Below are 19,034 nucleotides of genomic sequence, written 5' to 3'. Positions count from 1 at the left end.
TTGGGAGGAGAAGAGTGTATGCCAATATTCGAGAGACTAGAATTATTCAAGAAGTTTGACAAGGTGTCGTTAATTGGGAGTGGGTTGATTTGAAAAAGGGGGCTTGGTTGTAACAATAAAGATAATGGCTGAGTGGGTGGGCATGGAAATAAAGGGTTACCTTGTAGACAACAAAAAGATTCCAAAAGAACACATAGTATTCTTTGTTGAAACTCCAAAATTGGTCAATAGTGAACAAGGTAAGGCAAGGATAGGAAGGATGGCATTTGAACCATTTGTAGGAAAGGCCATACTCAAAGACCAAGACAGAAAGGGTATCTTTGTAAGTGGATTCAGACCTGCTGATGATAGTGCGACAAGAGATGTTGCTATAAATAGCTAGAGGGAGATCTAAAAGGTATGGGTCGAGGTCCTCCGATTCAGAATCAAGGTCAAATGGAGGATCTTTTGAAGGCCTAGATGAAGAGGCACTAGGGGTAATTGGGAAGCACCAAGGGAGAATGAACTGGACATTTGGCAAGGATTTTAAGGGCTTGGATAAGAAGTCTGCTAGAACATTTCTTTCCCTTGATATATTTGACTATGAATGACCATTTGCTAGATCATTGTGCCCATCAGAGTTGTTGAGCATCGGGAAGCATCTTTTGCTTGAATTGGAGCATGTTGGGAAAAAGCCGTCATGTCCATTTCAATCTAGAACATGGAACCAATAAGATGGAACTGGAATTTCTCTAAGCCACGCTTTGTTGTGGGGATTTCTTTGAATGTTCTATAGTAGGATTGCTCTACTAGACCACTCTTGTATCCACACACTTGTCACTTGCCATGGAGTTCCTCTAAGAGAACTGCTGACCATAGACGAACACTAGCATCTTTTGTAATATCCGATTACCTGTTGAGGGAGTCACTAAAGGGGGTAGGGATTGTGCAATTTGCTTAATCTTTTTGACTGCTTGAGTATCAAAAGGGGAGCATTCTTTTTAATTGACCATAAGGGAGCGGAGTGTATCCACCCTTGCAGGGAATGAATTATATCATGCAATTGACGATCCCCAGAAATTTATGGAGCTAACAGACTGTAAGGACATCTGAGAAATCAAGGAGAGATTTGCCAATGTGGGGCTAGAGAACACAAAGAATCATTGCTGATGGAGACTCTAGGAAAGTCAATTGATGGTGCTGTCAGATTGAGCTTTTAAGGGATAGCATGACACTAGCTTCTTTGGTAATCCAAGAATAGCAAGATGTCATCAATGTAGATCACAGCATTGGCTTCAATTGGAGCATATAATTTCATCATTGCACTTTGGAACGGTTAAGGAGCTATTTGAAGACCAAACGGCATGATTGTCCACTGCAGATGGCGGCTAGGAATGCATTGTTTTGTGTCTATCCTCTGGGTGAATTCAGAATCTGCCAAAATCATGCTTTGAGGTTGAATTTGTTCAAGACCTTGGCTGATGAGAGTTTTGCGAAAAGAGTAGGCCTATGTGGCAAAGGGAACTTGTTGAGAAAGGCATTTAATGGTTGATACTAGATGACAAGCCTCATTTTTCATTCTCGTCTATTCAGCCTTTTTGTTTATATAGAAAGCCTCGGATGCCCACTGAAAGCAAGTAGATTCTACCAAATTATGGGCCAATAACTGTCGTACTTCTTACCTAGTTAAGTTGAGATGTTCTGGATTCATCCCAGAGAGGCTAGCCTTGGAGGGATTGGCATCTTCATTCTTTTAGAAAGGAGGATCAATGAAATGCTCAAGATTTTGCCAGAGGGGGGAGGGGGGGTGAACATTTGAGGAATTTAGTGTGGTTAGTGGCACAACAATCTTCCAAAAGTTGTTGACCGATTGGTATCAACAGGAATGGCAGTGAAGAGCCGAGGGACAAAAGTCTAGGGAAGAAATTGTCCTCTATACGTAAGACCTGTTTGGCCCGATATGAGGGAGGATAATTGGCTAAGGATATCGTAACCAATGAGAAGGTCTATGCCTAGCAATGTGGAGCCTAGGACTATGTGGTGGGGGACCAAGGTGGGGAAAATCTTTATTTTGATGGGCGAGGGGCCTTTTGCTAATTAGGGTGACAGAGAAGTGTTCCCCATTGGCTGCTAGAAGAGGTTGGTTGCAAGGTTTCCAATAGTAGGAAGGGAGGATATGGGGAGCCATCATGGTGAATGATACACCAGCATCAAAATAAGCAATAACCTTGGCGGGTTTTGCCCATGTTGATTCTTGTATGAACATAGGAGCTCAGGGAAGGGTTACAGAGTGAGACTTGGTGGCTTTAGGTTTCAGAGAATTGCAGAGGGGGATGTTAGGATCGTCAAGTTGTGTGATTTGGTAAACTATTCCTTGCTGCTCATCAAAAGACCATGAATCCTCATCATCCCATGCATCAGATTCATAATTAGGGATATCCATCATAAAGAGGGTTGCCTCATCTTCATTATCATTGAGGCCATCACGAGATTCAACATCTACATCCATGTCTTCCAAAGAACTTGACTCCAAAAGGAACTGATGAGCCATCTGGACCAATTTTCCTTTCTTTTTCTTGAGATCCGTCTATGGGCAATTTTTCGCAAAGTGCCCATTTGGCCACAGGCATAACAACATTCTAGACTTTCCTCGGAATTTCTTTCGCCAGAGAAACTTCCAATGTTTGTGGGTTTGCCCTCAACTCAAATCTGGATCTAAAATGCTTGCTTAACCAATGAATTGCTCCAATTTGATCAATAATGGGATTCTTGGCTAGAGAAAGGTTCTGTGACATGGACGCCCAGCCCAACTCAATTTGGTCAATCAGTTGGCCCACCTAACAGATGATGAGATTGTCGATCAATTTGATCGAATTTTGAAAAGTCCATGAATCCTCATCATCCCATGCATCAGATTCATAATTAGGGATATCCATCATAAAGAGGGTTGCCTCATCTTCACTATCATTGAGGCCATCACGAGATTCAACATCTACATCCATGTCTTCCAAAGAACTTGACTCCAAAAGGAACTGATGAGCCATCTGGACCAATTTTCCTTTCTTTTTCTTGAGATCCGTCTATGGGCAATTTTTCACAAAGTGCCCATTTGGCCACAGGCATAACAACATTCTAGACATTCCTCGGAATTTCTTTCGCCAGAGAAACTTCCGATGTTTGTGGGTTTGCCCTCAAACTCAAATCTGGATCTAAAATGCTTGCTTAACCAATGAATTGCTCCAATTTGATCAATAATGGGATTCTTGGCTAGAGAAAGGTTCTGTGACATGGACGCCCAGCCCAACTCAATTTGGTCAGTCAGTTGGCCCACCTAACAGATGATGAGATTGTCGATCAATTTGATCGAATTTTGAAAAGTCTTTCCCACTATTCAGAACAGTGGAGCTTTCGATCTTCATGTTCTCGCCCCCCCGTTCGGGCTCTCGCTCAAACCGGAACCTTTATGGAAATGCTTAGGCTTGGGAAAATCCCTAAAATGTAACTTCTTCTTAGTTGGACAAGTACAATTGGAATCTTTGCACTTGATATGGAGATGAGATATATTACATGAGGAACCAAGCTTTATAGTAGTCTTTTCCCATTGTTGCACCAATGTATGTTGACGGCATAACCTGTCCAATGAAGTGAAATGGCTTGGTAGAGCTGCCGAACCGAGCTGGAGCTTATGGTCTGGCCTTTGGATGTGAGTGCATCTATACCAGGAGGTTTGGGAAAGAGTTCACGAAGATCTATTTGAGATTGAGATCATACAATCCACCAAGAACGAAAAACTTGGAGAGCATGCACTTGTAATGCTTTTGGAGGTCTTTTTTTGTCAAGAGAGCAACATTTCATAATTGTGCATTCCAATCTTGGACTGTTTTTTTAGTGAGGTCGCCCAAAACTGGCTATATAGGGCAGCAATAAACTAGGTGAAAGGAATTTGGACCCATTGCAATTACCAATGTTCCTGAGGCCAAGATAACATTCTTGCAGGGCGCCAATGGTGCGGGCCAAGAATTTGCAAATAGTTGTACCATCAGAAGAGCCTTCTTGAATTCGCTGAGCCGCGAGCCAAGCACGAAATTCTTGGAATCGGGCCGGCCATTAGGTAACTGGGATGTCATCAAGGGTGAGAACTGCTTGGGTAATAATTTCCAAAAGGAATGTAAGCAGGTATAGGAGGAACTTCAAGAGTGAGGGTAGTAGGGATAGGGTCATCAACAATGGGGGTATCAGGCTGAGAGGCAAATAGATGTCAAAAACAGACTCATCTGAATCAGTCAGAAATAATACCAGTAGTAGCAACTTTATCTATGGAGAAAATAGGGAGTACCCTTGGTTTAGTTAGGACATAGAGATAGGTGGTCAACGGATTAGGGTTGGAGGGTGGTTCAAGAGATCCACATAAGCTAAGGGGAGCTGTAGCAAGTGGAGAGGGTTGAGGTCGAGAGAGCTTGTGGCGAGTCAGAGACAAATTGTGTTGTTGTTGACAAGGTCAAGCAACATGTCTGTGGGGAACTATCTACCATTTGGTGACTGTGTCTAGGTTCAAAAACCTAAGATGGATGGAGATGTGTCTGCTATGGTTGGCGAGGTTGATGGTTGTAGCTGGAAGTCTTGTAGAAGGCAAAAGGATGGATAGGAAGGCTGGGAAGGTGGAACATATGGAGGTGGCGCGTGAGACTTCTTGGGCATATACCGTGGAACTGGAGTAGGCATAGGTGCCTATAGCTGCATCAAAGCGTTCTCCTGATAAGAAACAGTTTTCTTGAGATACTGATTTTGCACTACAGCATTTTCTGCTTGCCAATAGAATGTGGCTTCAATGGTGGAATTTTCCATTCAATGCCCATCTGATGAGATAGTGTTTGGGGGAGTGATCTTCCACACATGGCGTCTATGTTGCTCATCAGCAAAAGTATCAATGTTGGGGAACTGCTTACTAATAGATGAGGAACTGCCGGGCAAGGTGCCTACTGTCATGAAGCACGGAAGAGCTGGGTCAGCTGGTGGGGTGATTCTGGAGGTGACTTTGGCCAGCAGCCTACGTACCATATTCAACAATAAACTGGTAACAGCCTGGATTATCACCGAGAGGACCAACATTAGGACAGCCTTCACAATAGCGTGCCTAGAGAGGGTCACATGGCTTTCATGAAGTTTAGGCTGTCTACTGGAAATGATAGGAGCATCAACCGGGATACGGTCCGAGCAGGAACAAACATCAAAGAATTTGTGCCTTGCAAGAGATCTGAACTCATAAATTACTACAAGAAGATGGGTTGGCATAAGACCAATAAAAAAAGTAGCTACAAGAAAAACATCAACCCATAAAACTTCTACGAAAATGCATGCCAAACAAGAGACTACAAGTGAATTCTAGTAAATGCCTATTTCTATACTCAGCTGCTTCATTTTGGTCAGTGTGTATCAACACAGGAAATCTGATGTATGATTTCATGATAAGTGAGAGTTCTTGTAACAACCCCCCCCCCCCCAAAAAATACATACACTGATGAAGATCCCAAGACCCATACCAAGTGGAAACCCAAGGCCGAAGGAAAACCCTGGTCTTGCTTCCCAGCAGCTCAACAGTGGGCTAATATAAGCCCATTCTTAGTTTACTCTATTTTTTTATTATTTCCGCTATTTAATAAATTTGGCTGGGTAATGGCAAATTTTGTATTTCTGCCCCACGCAATTTTGTAAAGCCTTTGATTTCAAGTTTAGTAGTAATAAAGCAGCAGATAGTGATGAGTCCATGTAACCATTGACCTCAGTTAAGTCAAATGAGGAAACCTAATTCCAGTCCAAGTCCTAATATCAGCATGAATTTTACTGTAAGCCTACAAATAGCAACCCACCCACCCACAACCCCCCCCCCCAAAAAAAAAAAAAAGAAAGAAAAGGTGAAATCATAAATCAAGGTTGTTGGTGACATGGTGAGAGATCTTGCGAGATATCTCGTTTTTTCCTGTGGGCGAGACGAGATGGAGGTTGAAAGCAGAGAGTTGGGATATCTCGCTCGAGATCTCGCCATATCTCGCCCTGGATCTCACTGGAACTCTCAATTTTTGCCTTTTTCTGTGGATTTCGGCTGAATTTCACTTGCAACAACTCTTAGCACATCTACAACATCGAAGGAAAATCAATCATTCTCTGCTTGTCTTATGAACTTATGATTTAATGACTTATATAGAACTTCTAATGGTTGTATAATTTTATTATTCTATTCTTGAAAATTGAGATTGTGATACTCATATGGATGGAATTTTGATAACATTTAGGTTACTTGATGCATTTGATAAACTTGTTTTTCATTTATATGCCTTAAAGGTTCTATATTACATATTGTATAACATTGAATTCCTTAATCCTACAACATTTCAATTTCACACTATGGATAGACTTAGAAATCATACATAGGGTTGTTTTATGACAAATCCACCAATGTGTTCAAAAGGCCTTAAATAGGTTAAATACCAGTTTCAACCCAATTGGGACCCTAAAATACACCGAGATGGGCTACTGAGTTGACGCCAAAAAATTGTATATCTCGACCGAGATGGTCGAGATCTCGGTTTTTCACGGTGGCGAGATCTCGCTCGAGAGCGAGATCTTCTACCATGGTTGGTGACAAGCTAACATCCTTCTTGATTGAAGCTTCAACTCCCACACAGGTTCAGGCAGCGCTACCCTATCCAAGTATCTGGTAGACAACAGCCCATCCCCCTACTCTCTTCCTCCCCTTTAATTTATATTTGAATCCCCAACCCCATCAAGCCCCTTAACTCCGCCAATGTTTTTGCTGCCGGTCCCAAGCCCGGGTAAAGGAGGAGGATTGGTGTGTCAGGTTGACAACCAGCACCGGAAAAAAATCTAGCCAAACCCTTTTTCATGGATTCGATCTTCTATGATAAATGTTATGCTAGGGCGTTCCCCGACAAAAGAAGCGATGCGCTACACTATGGCCCGGGTGTAGTGATAAATGGGCAAGGGTTAGCTATGGCCCTGTAAGCGACGCGTCGCATCGGCACCCGGATGCAATAATAAGTAGACAAAGGTTCGCATGCCGTGGACGAATGCGGGTAAAGAAGCTAGTCCAAAAATGTAGGATTAGATTGGCATCTTCAAACATAGGATCTTTAACAAGTAAGGATTAATATACTTGCATTCAAGAGACTGATGGAAGGGTAAAAAAGCTAAAGAGTTGGATGATTTTGAACTCTGGTATACTGGGGATAAAACTAATAAAATGGGGTAGGTATAATAGTGGATAAAGATTTTAAGAATGATGTGGTGGATGCTAAAAGAGTGGGTGATAGGATTATTGCTATCAAGCTTGTAATGGAGAAAGATATTGTAAATATAATTTGTGCATATGCACCTCAAGTAGGATTGGATCAAAGTCTAAAGTTAGAATTTTGGAAAAATATGGATGGATTAATACAAGGAATTCATCAAGGAGAAAAGATTATCATAGAAGGTGATCTAAATAGACATATTGGTAAAGATCAAGAGGCTATGAGAGTATACATGTAGGATATGGTTTTGGAGAGATGAATGAGGAAGGGGTTTCAATTTTAGATTTTGTTGCTGCTTTTGATCTATCTATTGTAAATACTTACTTCAAAAAGAAAGATAAGCATTTAATTACCTTCAAAAGTAGACATCATAGAAGCCAAATAGATTTCTTCCTAACTAAAAGGACTGATAGATTGTTGTGCAAGGATTGTAAGGTGATACCAGGGGAAACCTTAACTACACAACATAGACTTGTGGTTTTGGATATGTGTCTAACCCCAAAAACTCATAAAAGGTGCAAGGTGAACTATCCCAAGATAAGATGGTGGAATTTGAAAGGAGAGTGCATGAAATCTTTCGCTAATGAAGTAGTCAAACAAGGAAAGTGGGATTTTGGGAGGGAGACTAATGTGATGTGGAATGAGATAGCTATGTGTATCAAGAAGGCGGTTAAAGATGTCTTAGGTGAATCAAAGGGAAAACTCCATTCTTATAGAGAGACTTGGTGGTGGGATAGTGAGCTTCAAACTGCCATTAGGAATAAGAAAGCTAGTTTTAAGACATGAAAAAGAACTAAAGATGTTGAGGATCTTCAAAGGTATAGGTTGGCTAGAAATGAAGCTAAGAAAATTGCAAGAAAAGCAAGGGAGAAGAAGTATGAAGAGTTATACAATAAGTTGGGCACGAAGGAAGGGGAAAAATCTATTTATAAGATTGCTAAAATAAAAGATAGGAAGAGTAGAGATCTTAATCATGTTAGATGTATTAAAAATGGAGATGGCAAAGTACTAGTATGTGATGAGGACATTAAGAAAAGATGGGAAATCTATTTCTCTAGTCTACTAAATGAGCATGCTTCAAGCACCTCTGATTCGGACGATTACACCATTCACCAAGGCACCAATTTTCAAACATATATGCAGAGAATTCCAATGTCCGAAATAAAAGAAACACTAAAGAGGATGAAACTAGGCAAGACACAAGGTTCTGATGAAATCCTAATAGAAGTATGGAAGAGCTTAGAAACCCACGGGCTAGTTTGGTTGACTAAGTTGTTTAATAAGATTATAAGCACAGGAAAAATGCCAGATGAATGGAGGAGAAGCATTGTGGTTCCAATTTATAAAAATAAGGAGATATTCAAAGCTGTAATAACTATAGGGGCATTAAACTGATGAGTCATACTATGAAATTATGGGAGAGAGTAATAAAAAATCGTTTGAGACACTTAACCACAATTGCCGAGAACCAGTTTGGGTTTATGCCAGGAAAATCTACAACAGAGGTTATTTACCTAATTAGGAGACTTATAGAAAGGTATAGAGAGTGTAGGGAAGACCTTCATATGGTATTTATAGACCTAGAAAAAGCTTATGATAGAGTTCCTAGAGCGTAAATTTGGCAAGTACTAGAGAAAAGAAGACTTCCAAATAAATAATTAAAAATAGTTAAGGATATGTATGATGGTTTCAGTGACAAGTGTAAGAACAATGAGGGGGACAAAGTATTGAATCCCAATTACAGTTGGGGTACATCAAGGATAAACTTTAAGCCCATATTTACTTGCACTTGTAATGGATAATTAACCAAAGATATTCAAGACGATGTCCCTTGGTGTATGCTTTTTGTTGATGATATTGTTATGATAAATGGGACTCAAGTGGGGATTAATACCAAGTTAGAATCATGGAGAGAAGCTTTGGAATCAAGAGGCTTTAAATTAAGTTGAACGGAGACATAATATATAGTTTGTAACTTTGGTCATGATCAGGCAGATGATGAGGGGGTGAAACTTGACGATAAGGAGATTCCTTAGAGTGATTCTTTTAGGCACATATGTTCACTCATAAATAAAAGTGGTGATATAGAGGATGACGTTTCCCAAAGAATTAAAATAGGGTGGATGAAGTGGAGAGGTGCATCACGGGTCTTATGTGATCGACGTATTCATTAAAGCTTAAAAGAAAATTCTATAGGACCGTCGTTCGATCAGCTATGATGTATGGTGCAGAGTATTGGCTGTTAAAAAGAATCATATAGATAAACTTAGTGTAGCAAAAATGAGGACGCTAAGATGGCTGAGTGGCAAAACTAGGAGAACGATCATATCAGAGTTGGTTTAGGAGTTGCTTCCATAAGTGATAAGCTTCAAGAAAGTCGTTTGAGGTGGCACGGCCATGTTCAACGGAGACCTATAAATGCCCCTGTACAGAGAAGTGATATAATATAGATTAAAGGAACTAGAAGAGCCAGGGGTAGACCTAAGATAACCTTAAGAGAAGTGGTGAGAAAGCATGGTTGTCAAAGCGCACTCCTAGGCGGCAAGGCGGTTTTTCAACCGCTTTGTTAACATGCAGTTTTTTCCGCTTTTTCACCCAATTGCTTTTTGTCGCCTTGTGCACCTTATTGCCGCCTAAACGCCAAAATGATCACCTTTTTTACATTTTATACGTGATAATATTTTTTCTCAAATTTTATTCTACAAAGCCGTATACTAACTTAATAGCTAGTCATTTTGGAATTGAGAATCAATGAATCATTAAATGGATACGGCACTTATTTGGTATCACACTATCATAGAGGTAAGTAAAAATGTAACATTACTATAGTATATAATTATATGTTACGATGCTTGATGAGATGAATTTATGTTTGTGTTCTTTTTTGAATAATCTTTCATAATTATGATTCTTGAATGCTCCTTTTTTTTTAGATGAGTGTGATTCTTGAATGTTTCTTTAGCTTATAATAAAAATTTATCACCATAAAAATAATCATATTGAACAAAAAAATTGACCCAACCGCTTTGGTCGCCTAGGCGCCGCTTTGTCCCCTAATCACCAAGGCGGAACCCCAATCGCTTTGGTCACCTTGACAACCTTGTGAGAAAGGATATGCATAGTTTAGGCCTTGTATCTAGCATGGCCTCTAACAGAAATGATTAGAAGGCAAGAATCCATGTAGCCAACCCCATTTAGTTGGGACAAGGCTTATTGTTGTTGTTGTTGTACCCCCATCAAGCCCCTTCTTGACCTAGAAATCAAGAAATACCATGAATCCATTAACAGCTATCAAAAGTGCCTCAAACTTCAAGCATGAAAGTCCCTCACAACTATTAGCCTTTGAACCATGTCTCATTTAATTCTGAAAAGCCAAAAACCCTGGATCAATTGAATCTTGATTTGCCCAATTCATAAGAAACCCCATATTTCAAAAGTCAACCATTGGAATTAAACCTTCTAAACTGGAGCATCTCCTAGACCATACCAACTAGGTTCAAACCAAGTCTCACCCAAACAAAAAACTCCAAGTTCCCCAAACCCTTAATAGTCAATTTCCATTGATTACTACACTCACAAGAATTCACATTTCTCATCTGAAACCTAACCCAAACTCATTCAAACTTAAAATCATCCTCCAATATGAGTCCACCTAACCATTCCACGTCAACCATCTCAAAAAACCTAACATTTAAGCCCATATCACAAAAGCTACCCCAAAGACCCTAACCAAAATCACCCCTAAGTTGCCCTAATTTGAGGCAGGTTATTGCCTAGATCTTGGTTGCTAGCCCTCAATCAATTGAGATTACATTATTCATTCACCAGGTACCAGGATCATCAAAACAGACAATCTGAATGCACATATTAAACTGAGTCCAAATCAATTATAAAAAAACATAGAAGCATCATAGACATTTCTTTTAGCAAAAAGTCTAGATGGACCTAGGGTAGTCATAGGAAAAGAAAACAACATAACGATAATTAGACAAGGAATTCAGAGCTGGTCCCTGAACATCAGACTGCCTAACCTGAAAAGGAGCATTGGATCTATTCCAATGACTAGGATAACATGAACAATAAATTTTAGCAAAAACACATGGTTCCCACTGAAATATATAAGAAGATAAAAAGGTGCTGCAATTGTTCTCTAATGACAAAACCCAAAAGTTGATGCCAACACATCACAGGAGCAGAATTACTGTCATCACTCCTTATTACTAATGACAAGAGTTAAAGGCAGGTCTTTTTCTTTTTCTTTTTCTTTTCTTTTCTTTTCTTTTCTTTTCTTTTCTTTTCTTTTCTTTTCTTTTTTTGGGGATGAATGAAAAAGGCATTTAGTACTTTGTTAAGTCAAATATCGTCTGGGACCCAGGGCAGCCCGCAAGTACTAATTAGTCCTGTTGGTTTGAGTTATAATCAGGCCAACCAATGCCTTTTTTCTGGCCATCAACAAGTCATAGTTAACTCCATACTTGGCCCATAAAATGGATATACTTGAGCCCGTATTTTCCAGCCCATGTAGGCATCAACCAATAGCTGACAAGGAAGCTATTTTGGCAGATTTTGTGGGTGTTTTAGGCCCATTACATGGAGAAGAAAAGTCACCCATGCACCCACCCCATCAATAGCAACACAAGATAAGAGAAGAAAATAACAAGAACTTACCAATAAATTATCATTTCCCTCAGTCTGTCCAACAATCTCCTCAATCAAGAGTTCTCGTTCAGCAGCATCACCATGCTGCAAACACTTCTCAACAACATTTGATGCAAACTTATGCTGGCTCATTTGTACAATTCTCCCAGACAATTTTCTAATAATTTGGGTTCTTTCCTGTGGATTTCCTCTTTCCAATACATGCTGCAAGCAGGGCATCATACATAAGAGGAAGTCAAAATGCACCACCAAAAAAAAAAGCCTGAAAATGACAATGTATTCACATGCTTGAAATTAGAAATTCTAGACTCCATAAATGGTATCACTCCAAATACTAACTTTTAAACACGACATCGCAATGCATTTACTTGATTATAGTGCAATCATCCCTATAAATATGGATATTAGCGCCCAGTCATGAAAATTAATTTATATAAACGAAATTTTCATCAATGCCGTCAAATAGTCCTAGGAAGACTCCAAACTTCACCAAACTACAACCAGTCCTAGGTCTCACCTTGTCAAGCACTGACCTCAAGCACTATGCCCATCAGATCACCACAGCCTTATACTTCTAAACAGTTTGGCTCAAGTTCTACCCTTGCTGGTTCAGTCTTGCTGTTAAGATCTTGATTATGGCCCTTGATTGGTTCCCAGTTTCAAGGCTACGTTACACTATCAATAAGTTGGTGTTTCTGGAAAGAAGGAATACAAAGGCAAGCATCAATAGAGACAGTTGGTACACTTGTATGTCTTAATATCACTAGACTAGACATTTCATTTGTTGATGGTTAGATGGTTGAAAAGCCTAGCCCCGTCCAGTAGGAGGCAGTGTGTTGTATCTTGAATTATTAAAGCAAATGGTTGCAAGTTCAAAACTTGAAAACAACCTCCAACAAATTGAAGGGGGCACAGTTATGCATATTTGCCCTCCCAGACCGTGCAATAGCAGAAGTCTCGTGCATTCAGACGCTCTTTTTTAATGATCACATGTTCATGTCACTGCCAAACATTCTAATGCTGAGAGGGTTGGTGTTGATGGTGATCAAAGATTGAGTACCTGATACAATACTCTTGTTGGAGGTAATCTTGACACAATAAGAGGTTAAGATACAAGCTAAAATGGCTCGATCCAGTATCAAGTCTGAGTATTGGGCCATGACATACATTGCAGCTGAATTAGTGAACTGAGATCTCTTGTTCAGGAATCCAGTTTTCCAAGTTATAAGACTACGGATAGATATCGTGATGATCAAAGTCCCATACAAAGATTCACCCCCCCCCCCCCCCCAAAAAATTCCTATACATATTATGTGTATGAGCAACTGCTAGCAACTCATCTTTCATCAATGTGCCAAACATACTGTTATCCCTTCTTACTCTTCTTTTTCTTTTGTAGGCACTGGTTTCCTTGCTCTTGGTATTGTAACATTAATTAAACAACAAACCACTATTTGAGAACTCAGTTTCGACCCCAACCTTTCAGTCAAAAACCGAATTTTTCAGAGGTCTTGGGAGTTGGTGCCATGAATCGAAGCGGATACTGGAGTGGGACCCTCCATAGCATCGGGTGACCAAGTATGCAATCCTATAATGGACCAGATAAACATAATGGCACCATCACATTTGGTAAAACCAAAAAACAACGAGTTTGACTTTGGACCTTAGGTTGATAGGATACCGCATACTAAAATACCCTAATATACACAAAATTTAGTAAAAGAGAGAGCAATAAAAGCATGAAATTAGAAAATGGAGTCTAACTTCGTGAAATTCCCGTAGACCAGCCCCCCTGGAGAGGAGAATGTACCTCTTGTCTTGGGATGCAGAGCCAAAAATGAAAGGTGGCTTGGAGACATCGCATCATAGAAATATGGCCAGAATTATGGAAGGGGGAATAAAAGGGAAGGCTAGGGAGGGGGTTGGGAATGCAGTACTTACTAGTAAGGAAAGGAGGCTGTTGATCAATTGCAGAAAATTGGACTCTTCTATGGCTGCCGCAGGTTTTGGAAGAGATGAAGAAGAACTTGAGATGAAGGAGGCTGTTGATCAATTGCAAAAACCCGGGCATTGTTCCCTATGACTCCAAGTCTAATTCTTTAATCAATATCCAAAACTGATTTGCTTACAATGAGGTGGGGGCTTTTTATAGCCTTACAAATTGAGGGAAACCAACTAACACTCAACTTACGGAATCCAATTACAACTCAACAATTTTTAAAAGGACTCTCAAACAACTAGAAAAGGAGAGAACTCCTTAACAAAGATAACTTGCAAAATAAACAACCAACTTCCAGAAGGAATCTTACTTGCAAATTGGATCCCAACTAGGACTCCTACCGAGACAAAGACTCTTCGATAACTTGTTAACCAAGGACTCAAACTCAAAACAAATGATAGATCTAGACTCCTGGCAGAAAGTGGAGTACAATTAGGGAGATCCCTTCTCTAACTGGGGCTCCTAACTAGACTGATAATCTTAACCAATTGTTCAATAAAAAACAAAAAGTAGATATTGCATGCTAATATCATTTGGGCTCAACTGGAAGCTTTTTGGACTCCACAAGGGGTGGTAAAATACCACTTTTGCCCCTCATATGGTTTGGCCAGCGCATGGGTGCACCTTCCGGGGTCTATTTTAGGGCTCAAATCTGAGGTGCCCTAAGGTTGCCAATTCCGTTTACATCATGCCAAGATCTCACCATGATACCAAGATATTACCTAGATCCCGAGTCGACGTTTTCTTAAACATCTCATCTGATATTTCTGAGATCTTGGCCAGATCTTGAACCATGCAAAAATAAGACCATTTCCATCCACACATTACGAACCAATCTTAACCCCCCCCCCCCACCAAAAAAAAACCATCAGGCAGCATTATTATCAAGGCATTGCCTTTGCCTTATTTGGAGGGTTGGTTCTTGGCCAATAGAAAAAAGACAAGTGAGAGAAAACGAGAAGCAGCAGCAATAGCTCCAGACTCCCGCAATAAGTTATGTACCCTAATTTCTTCCTCTGCCAGGCAGCATTATCATCAAGGCATTGCCTTGGCCTTATTTGGAGGGTTGGTTCTTGGCCAATAGAAAAAAGACAAGTGAGAGAAAACGAGAAGCAGCAGCAATAGCTCCAGAATCCCGCAATAAGTTATGTACCCTAATTTCTTCCTATGTCAGGCAGCATTATTATCAAGGCATTGCCTTGGCCTTCTTTGGAGGGTTGGACCTCTGTCTCTACTACCTATCTCCAGCCTCCATTGACAAGCTGTTTGCCCTTATCTTCTTCCTCATTTTTTTCTATCTCTAGATTCTCTACAACTCATCGCCAACCTCCACAAGTGTCATGCCTTATTTTCTTTTCCCTTTTTTCTTCTCAATTATTTTCTTTACTTTTTTTCCACTACCCCACATGAAATCCCTGCCATCTCTCAGGTAACCCGTCACAGCTTCTTCATGTTTTTTAAATTCATTTTTGTTTTATCCTTTATTATTTTCATTTCTGACATGCAATGACTTCCCCATGCCTGTCGTTTTGAGCAGCTTGGACATTGTCATGTTGCAAAATAAACAATCTGATCCACACATTTGAATATTTATCCCTGCTTTTATCTGGTTTTCAAATTGAGAGCTAATATCACCCCCCCCCCTCTTTATTGTTTTATCTGATTTACTCAACTTTCTTTTTCTGTTACTGTAGACAAATATTTTGCCAGCATTTTTTTCCTTTGTACTTAATTAAGTTATAATATCATTTCATACTTCCATTTTTATATCCAGTTTATCCAAAGGCACCAATCTATTATGTCGTAAAAACTCCCAACTATGAATAAAAAACAGATTGGAGTTTAAAAGGGGCAAATTTAAGCGGACGGTGCCGCTACGGTTGGTGGCGAACTCACTCTGGGAAAAAACATATTAGTAGCCTATATGCCATGGGAAGGTTACAATTTGGAAGATGCAATACTCATTAGTGAGCATCTAGTATATGGAGATATATATACTTCTTTTCACATACGGAAATATGAAATTCAGACTCATAAGACAAGCCAAGGCCCGGAAAGGGTCTTCATAGGGCAATTGTCACTACTTATGGACCTGAACCTGAGTAATCTATCCATGACCAGGATGAAGCTTGGGTGAAACTAAGTGGAGGTCCAAACCGACTGATGTTGAAGAATCAGTGGATGAGTTGTGGTTTACCATACAGCTCTAATAGCATAATGAACTTAGTTTTCTAATTAGTTTTTCTGTTTGCTAATTAGTTTTCTGATGAATATCTTGCACTGGTATGATTCTTTAATATTCATTTAGCATATAAGTAGAACTATACAACTTTTTATAAGCAAATGTTGCCAAATAAAATAGTGGTATTTATCGAAACCTTGTGGATGCAAAAAATCCCCGCTGGGAAACTTACCCACCACAACCAGGTGTGCGACCCGGGTCGAACACCAGATTAGTATGGGCAAAGCCTTGGAAACCAGGTTTGGCAAACCAAAACTAGTGGTATTTATTATAATAAAAATAAAAAAGAAGCAGCCTTGATCATTGAGGCAAAGCCATGCAGCCACCCTATCGCCAGGGCACATAGGAAGGCCCTAAAACACCAAAGTCACCTTCCCACCCTGATAACTATGGCTACTGATAAATCCCCTTTTTCACCCTTCTTCAATATTTTTTAGCTGCTGGTCTGAGTCAAGATATCTTATGCAACAAAAGTAATGCATTATAAATCAGGGGAAAAAAAAACAAAAAAACAAAAAAACAGAAAAACAAAAAACAAAACAAAACAAGGAAGAACACAGCTAAATTTAAACTAACACTTCAAAACACACAAGAAATGAGACATACGAGCCCCAAGACTCTCAATTATAAACATACAGAACTGGAGCATGAGATTACTCAAGTATGCTGATTGCTGCCACTGATATATGTGGCCAAAATCGTTTTTATCTAAACAATAAGGTTTCAGTATGTCATAATACATGTATGATACACCTAAACTAAATATTAACATATTAGATTAGACAGTAACTAGTGAACCTGCAGATTTTCACAACATAAGTTACAACATGTATGATACACCTAAACTAAATATTAACATATTAGATTACACAGTAACTAGTGAACCTGCAGATTTTCACAACATAAGTTACAACATCTTGGTCATCAATCAGAGAGGAATCAGATGGTGACAAGCAAACAAAACCAACCTGTGTAACATAATTGCCATACTGATCTTGTGCAAGGGCAGAAGCAGATTCCAAGATTTCATCCACTATACATTGACTTTGCAGATCATCTGTACAATGCTCCAGAATTCTCTTCTCCAGATGAAAAGCAAAAGCAGGTACATAAAGAAATGATGGAAGTGATACATGAAACCTTAATAAGAATTACCCTTATTTCCACTTACTTGGATAACACGGCAACCATATGGATGCGTGGAAAGTGCAGCAACTTGACCGCGAAAAGCAGAAATAATAAATCCTATTTTCTGTGCTGGAACACACTCGATGCATTTCTGTATTACATGATTTCCATTTTGATCACGTACACATCTCATCACATTCCCATCGAGTTCAAGTACAAGCTTTATTTTCTGATCCAACTCAATAACCTCAAGTGCCTACACCAAATATGGCACAGAACCCAAATATCAAGAAAATCAAATTCTGATGAGGAAAGTGATAAGAATTGCAAAGCATATCAAAGTCTGACCAGGAAAAAGATAAAATTACAAATGTAGCATTTGGTTGGATCTCAGCACATAGGATTCAGTTGGATGTAAAGAAAAGAGGTCTCCCATAACTTCTCAAAAAAAAAAAGGCATAAATCTACTTTTCCAGAGTAATACAAATAAAAATAATATGAACTGCTGTCTCCCAGTTTCAGTATGAAGAGGGCTACTTATGTTTGACAACTCGGCGCTTTTAAGGCCAGTGTGAAGTAGCCTCATTCAAATGTATTGCCAGAGATTCATGATTATAAGTACATAATTTTCTAAAAGATCATCTAATCCCTCCTAAAATCCTAATAGAATGTCTAGTAATTAATAAATACTAATAATAAAGAACTATGAGTCCAGAATTGGTCCCACTTTAAGTACTAAAGAGGCATGGAGCAACCATGCATTGGTCTCAAAGTGTAGGACATATGGTTGCCAGGTCATACAATTAGAGAAGAAATGAGTATAATCCTTCACAGTTCACACGTACATTGCATCCTCAACATACTGAGGGCAAATAGAAACCCACTATGATACAAGCCATGACATTGCTGATGGATTTGTAGGAGAATATGTTGTTATAATCACGGATCTCTGTAACTAGCCAAGCAGCAGAGAAGAAAGTAGAAACTGAGAGTGATCCTGTCAAACCAACCTTTGTCTTGTAGTTTGGTTATGGTGTCCCTGGGGTGAAAACAGAGGGATCTCAAAAGATGTCCCTGGGTTGTCTGGTGTACGTGAAACTTCAAGGGATTTACAGTTGTCAAATGCGCTGATACTTGGAAAGGATGTAGGGGAATGAACCAAGTTTGGACATTCCAATGGGTAAACTATCCTAAATTTAGGCTCTTGGTGATGGAGTTCGCAATTTGCAAAAGATTATTGAATCCTGTAAATTATCCTGACAGAGTGAGCCAAACTACGATCAAAATTAAGGACACATGAGGGAAAAAGTACAATAAATCTAGAACAAAATTGATGGTTAATTCTAAAATTACAAGGTTTCTGGGTCCTAAAGGGAAAAAAGGCTCGGCTAAGGTTTCTTGGCTTAGAACAAAGCAAAATAAGGTAATGCGAAACAGGATCTAGAGTTTGATTGATTGAAGGAAAGCACAATCCAGGTCGACCAAAGGATCCTCTATAAGTGAATCAGCAGTCAATCAGGGTTTAGAGTATCCTGCTGTTGAAGGGAATAGGCTCATTAAGGGGTTGTAGGGGTGGGAAAGGGGTAGGTTATGTTCTGCTAGGGTTTGGAGGCTAGAGTTTAAATAACAATGTTGTTCCTTAGCTGCAATTTTATTTTCAGACCGAAACTAAAAGGATAGGGTTTTGGAAATTAGGGTTTTAAGAATCTAGGGTTTCTAG

General features: G+C 39.6%; 1 protein-coding gene across 3 annotated transcripts in view; it reads right to left on the bottom strand.

The window, feature by feature from the left end:
* PUM5 (pumilio 5) overlaps positions 1-19,034 on the bottom strand; it is a 45,918-nt gene that overhangs the window by 14,338 nt on the left and 12,546 nt on the right. For all 3 annotated transcript variants that reach the window (XM_089155098.1, XM_089155097.1, XM_089155096.1), the window contains 3 exons: positions 17,358-17,570; positions 17,155-17,265; positions 11,955-12,149 (listed from right to left, as the gene is read on the bottom strand). In XM_089155098.1, the coding sequence (XP_089011224.1) occupies positions 11,955-12,149; positions 17,155-17,265; positions 17,358-17,570 (519 nt within the window). The remainder of the gene's footprint in view (positions 1-11,954; positions 12,150-17,154; positions 17,266-17,357; positions 17,571-19,034) is intronic.

The sequence above is a fragment of the Hakea prostrata genome, chromosome 5 (assembly GCF_041222555.1).
Source record: "Hakea prostrata isolate BN-2017 chromosome 5, UWA_Hpros_2, whole genome shotgun sequence".
NCBI lineage: Eukaryota > Viridiplantae > Streptophyta > Magnoliopsida > Proteales > Proteaceae > Hakea > Hakea prostrata.
The sequence above is the reverse complement of the archived record's forward strand: the minus strand, read 5'-3'. Positions and strand labels throughout refer to the sequence as shown.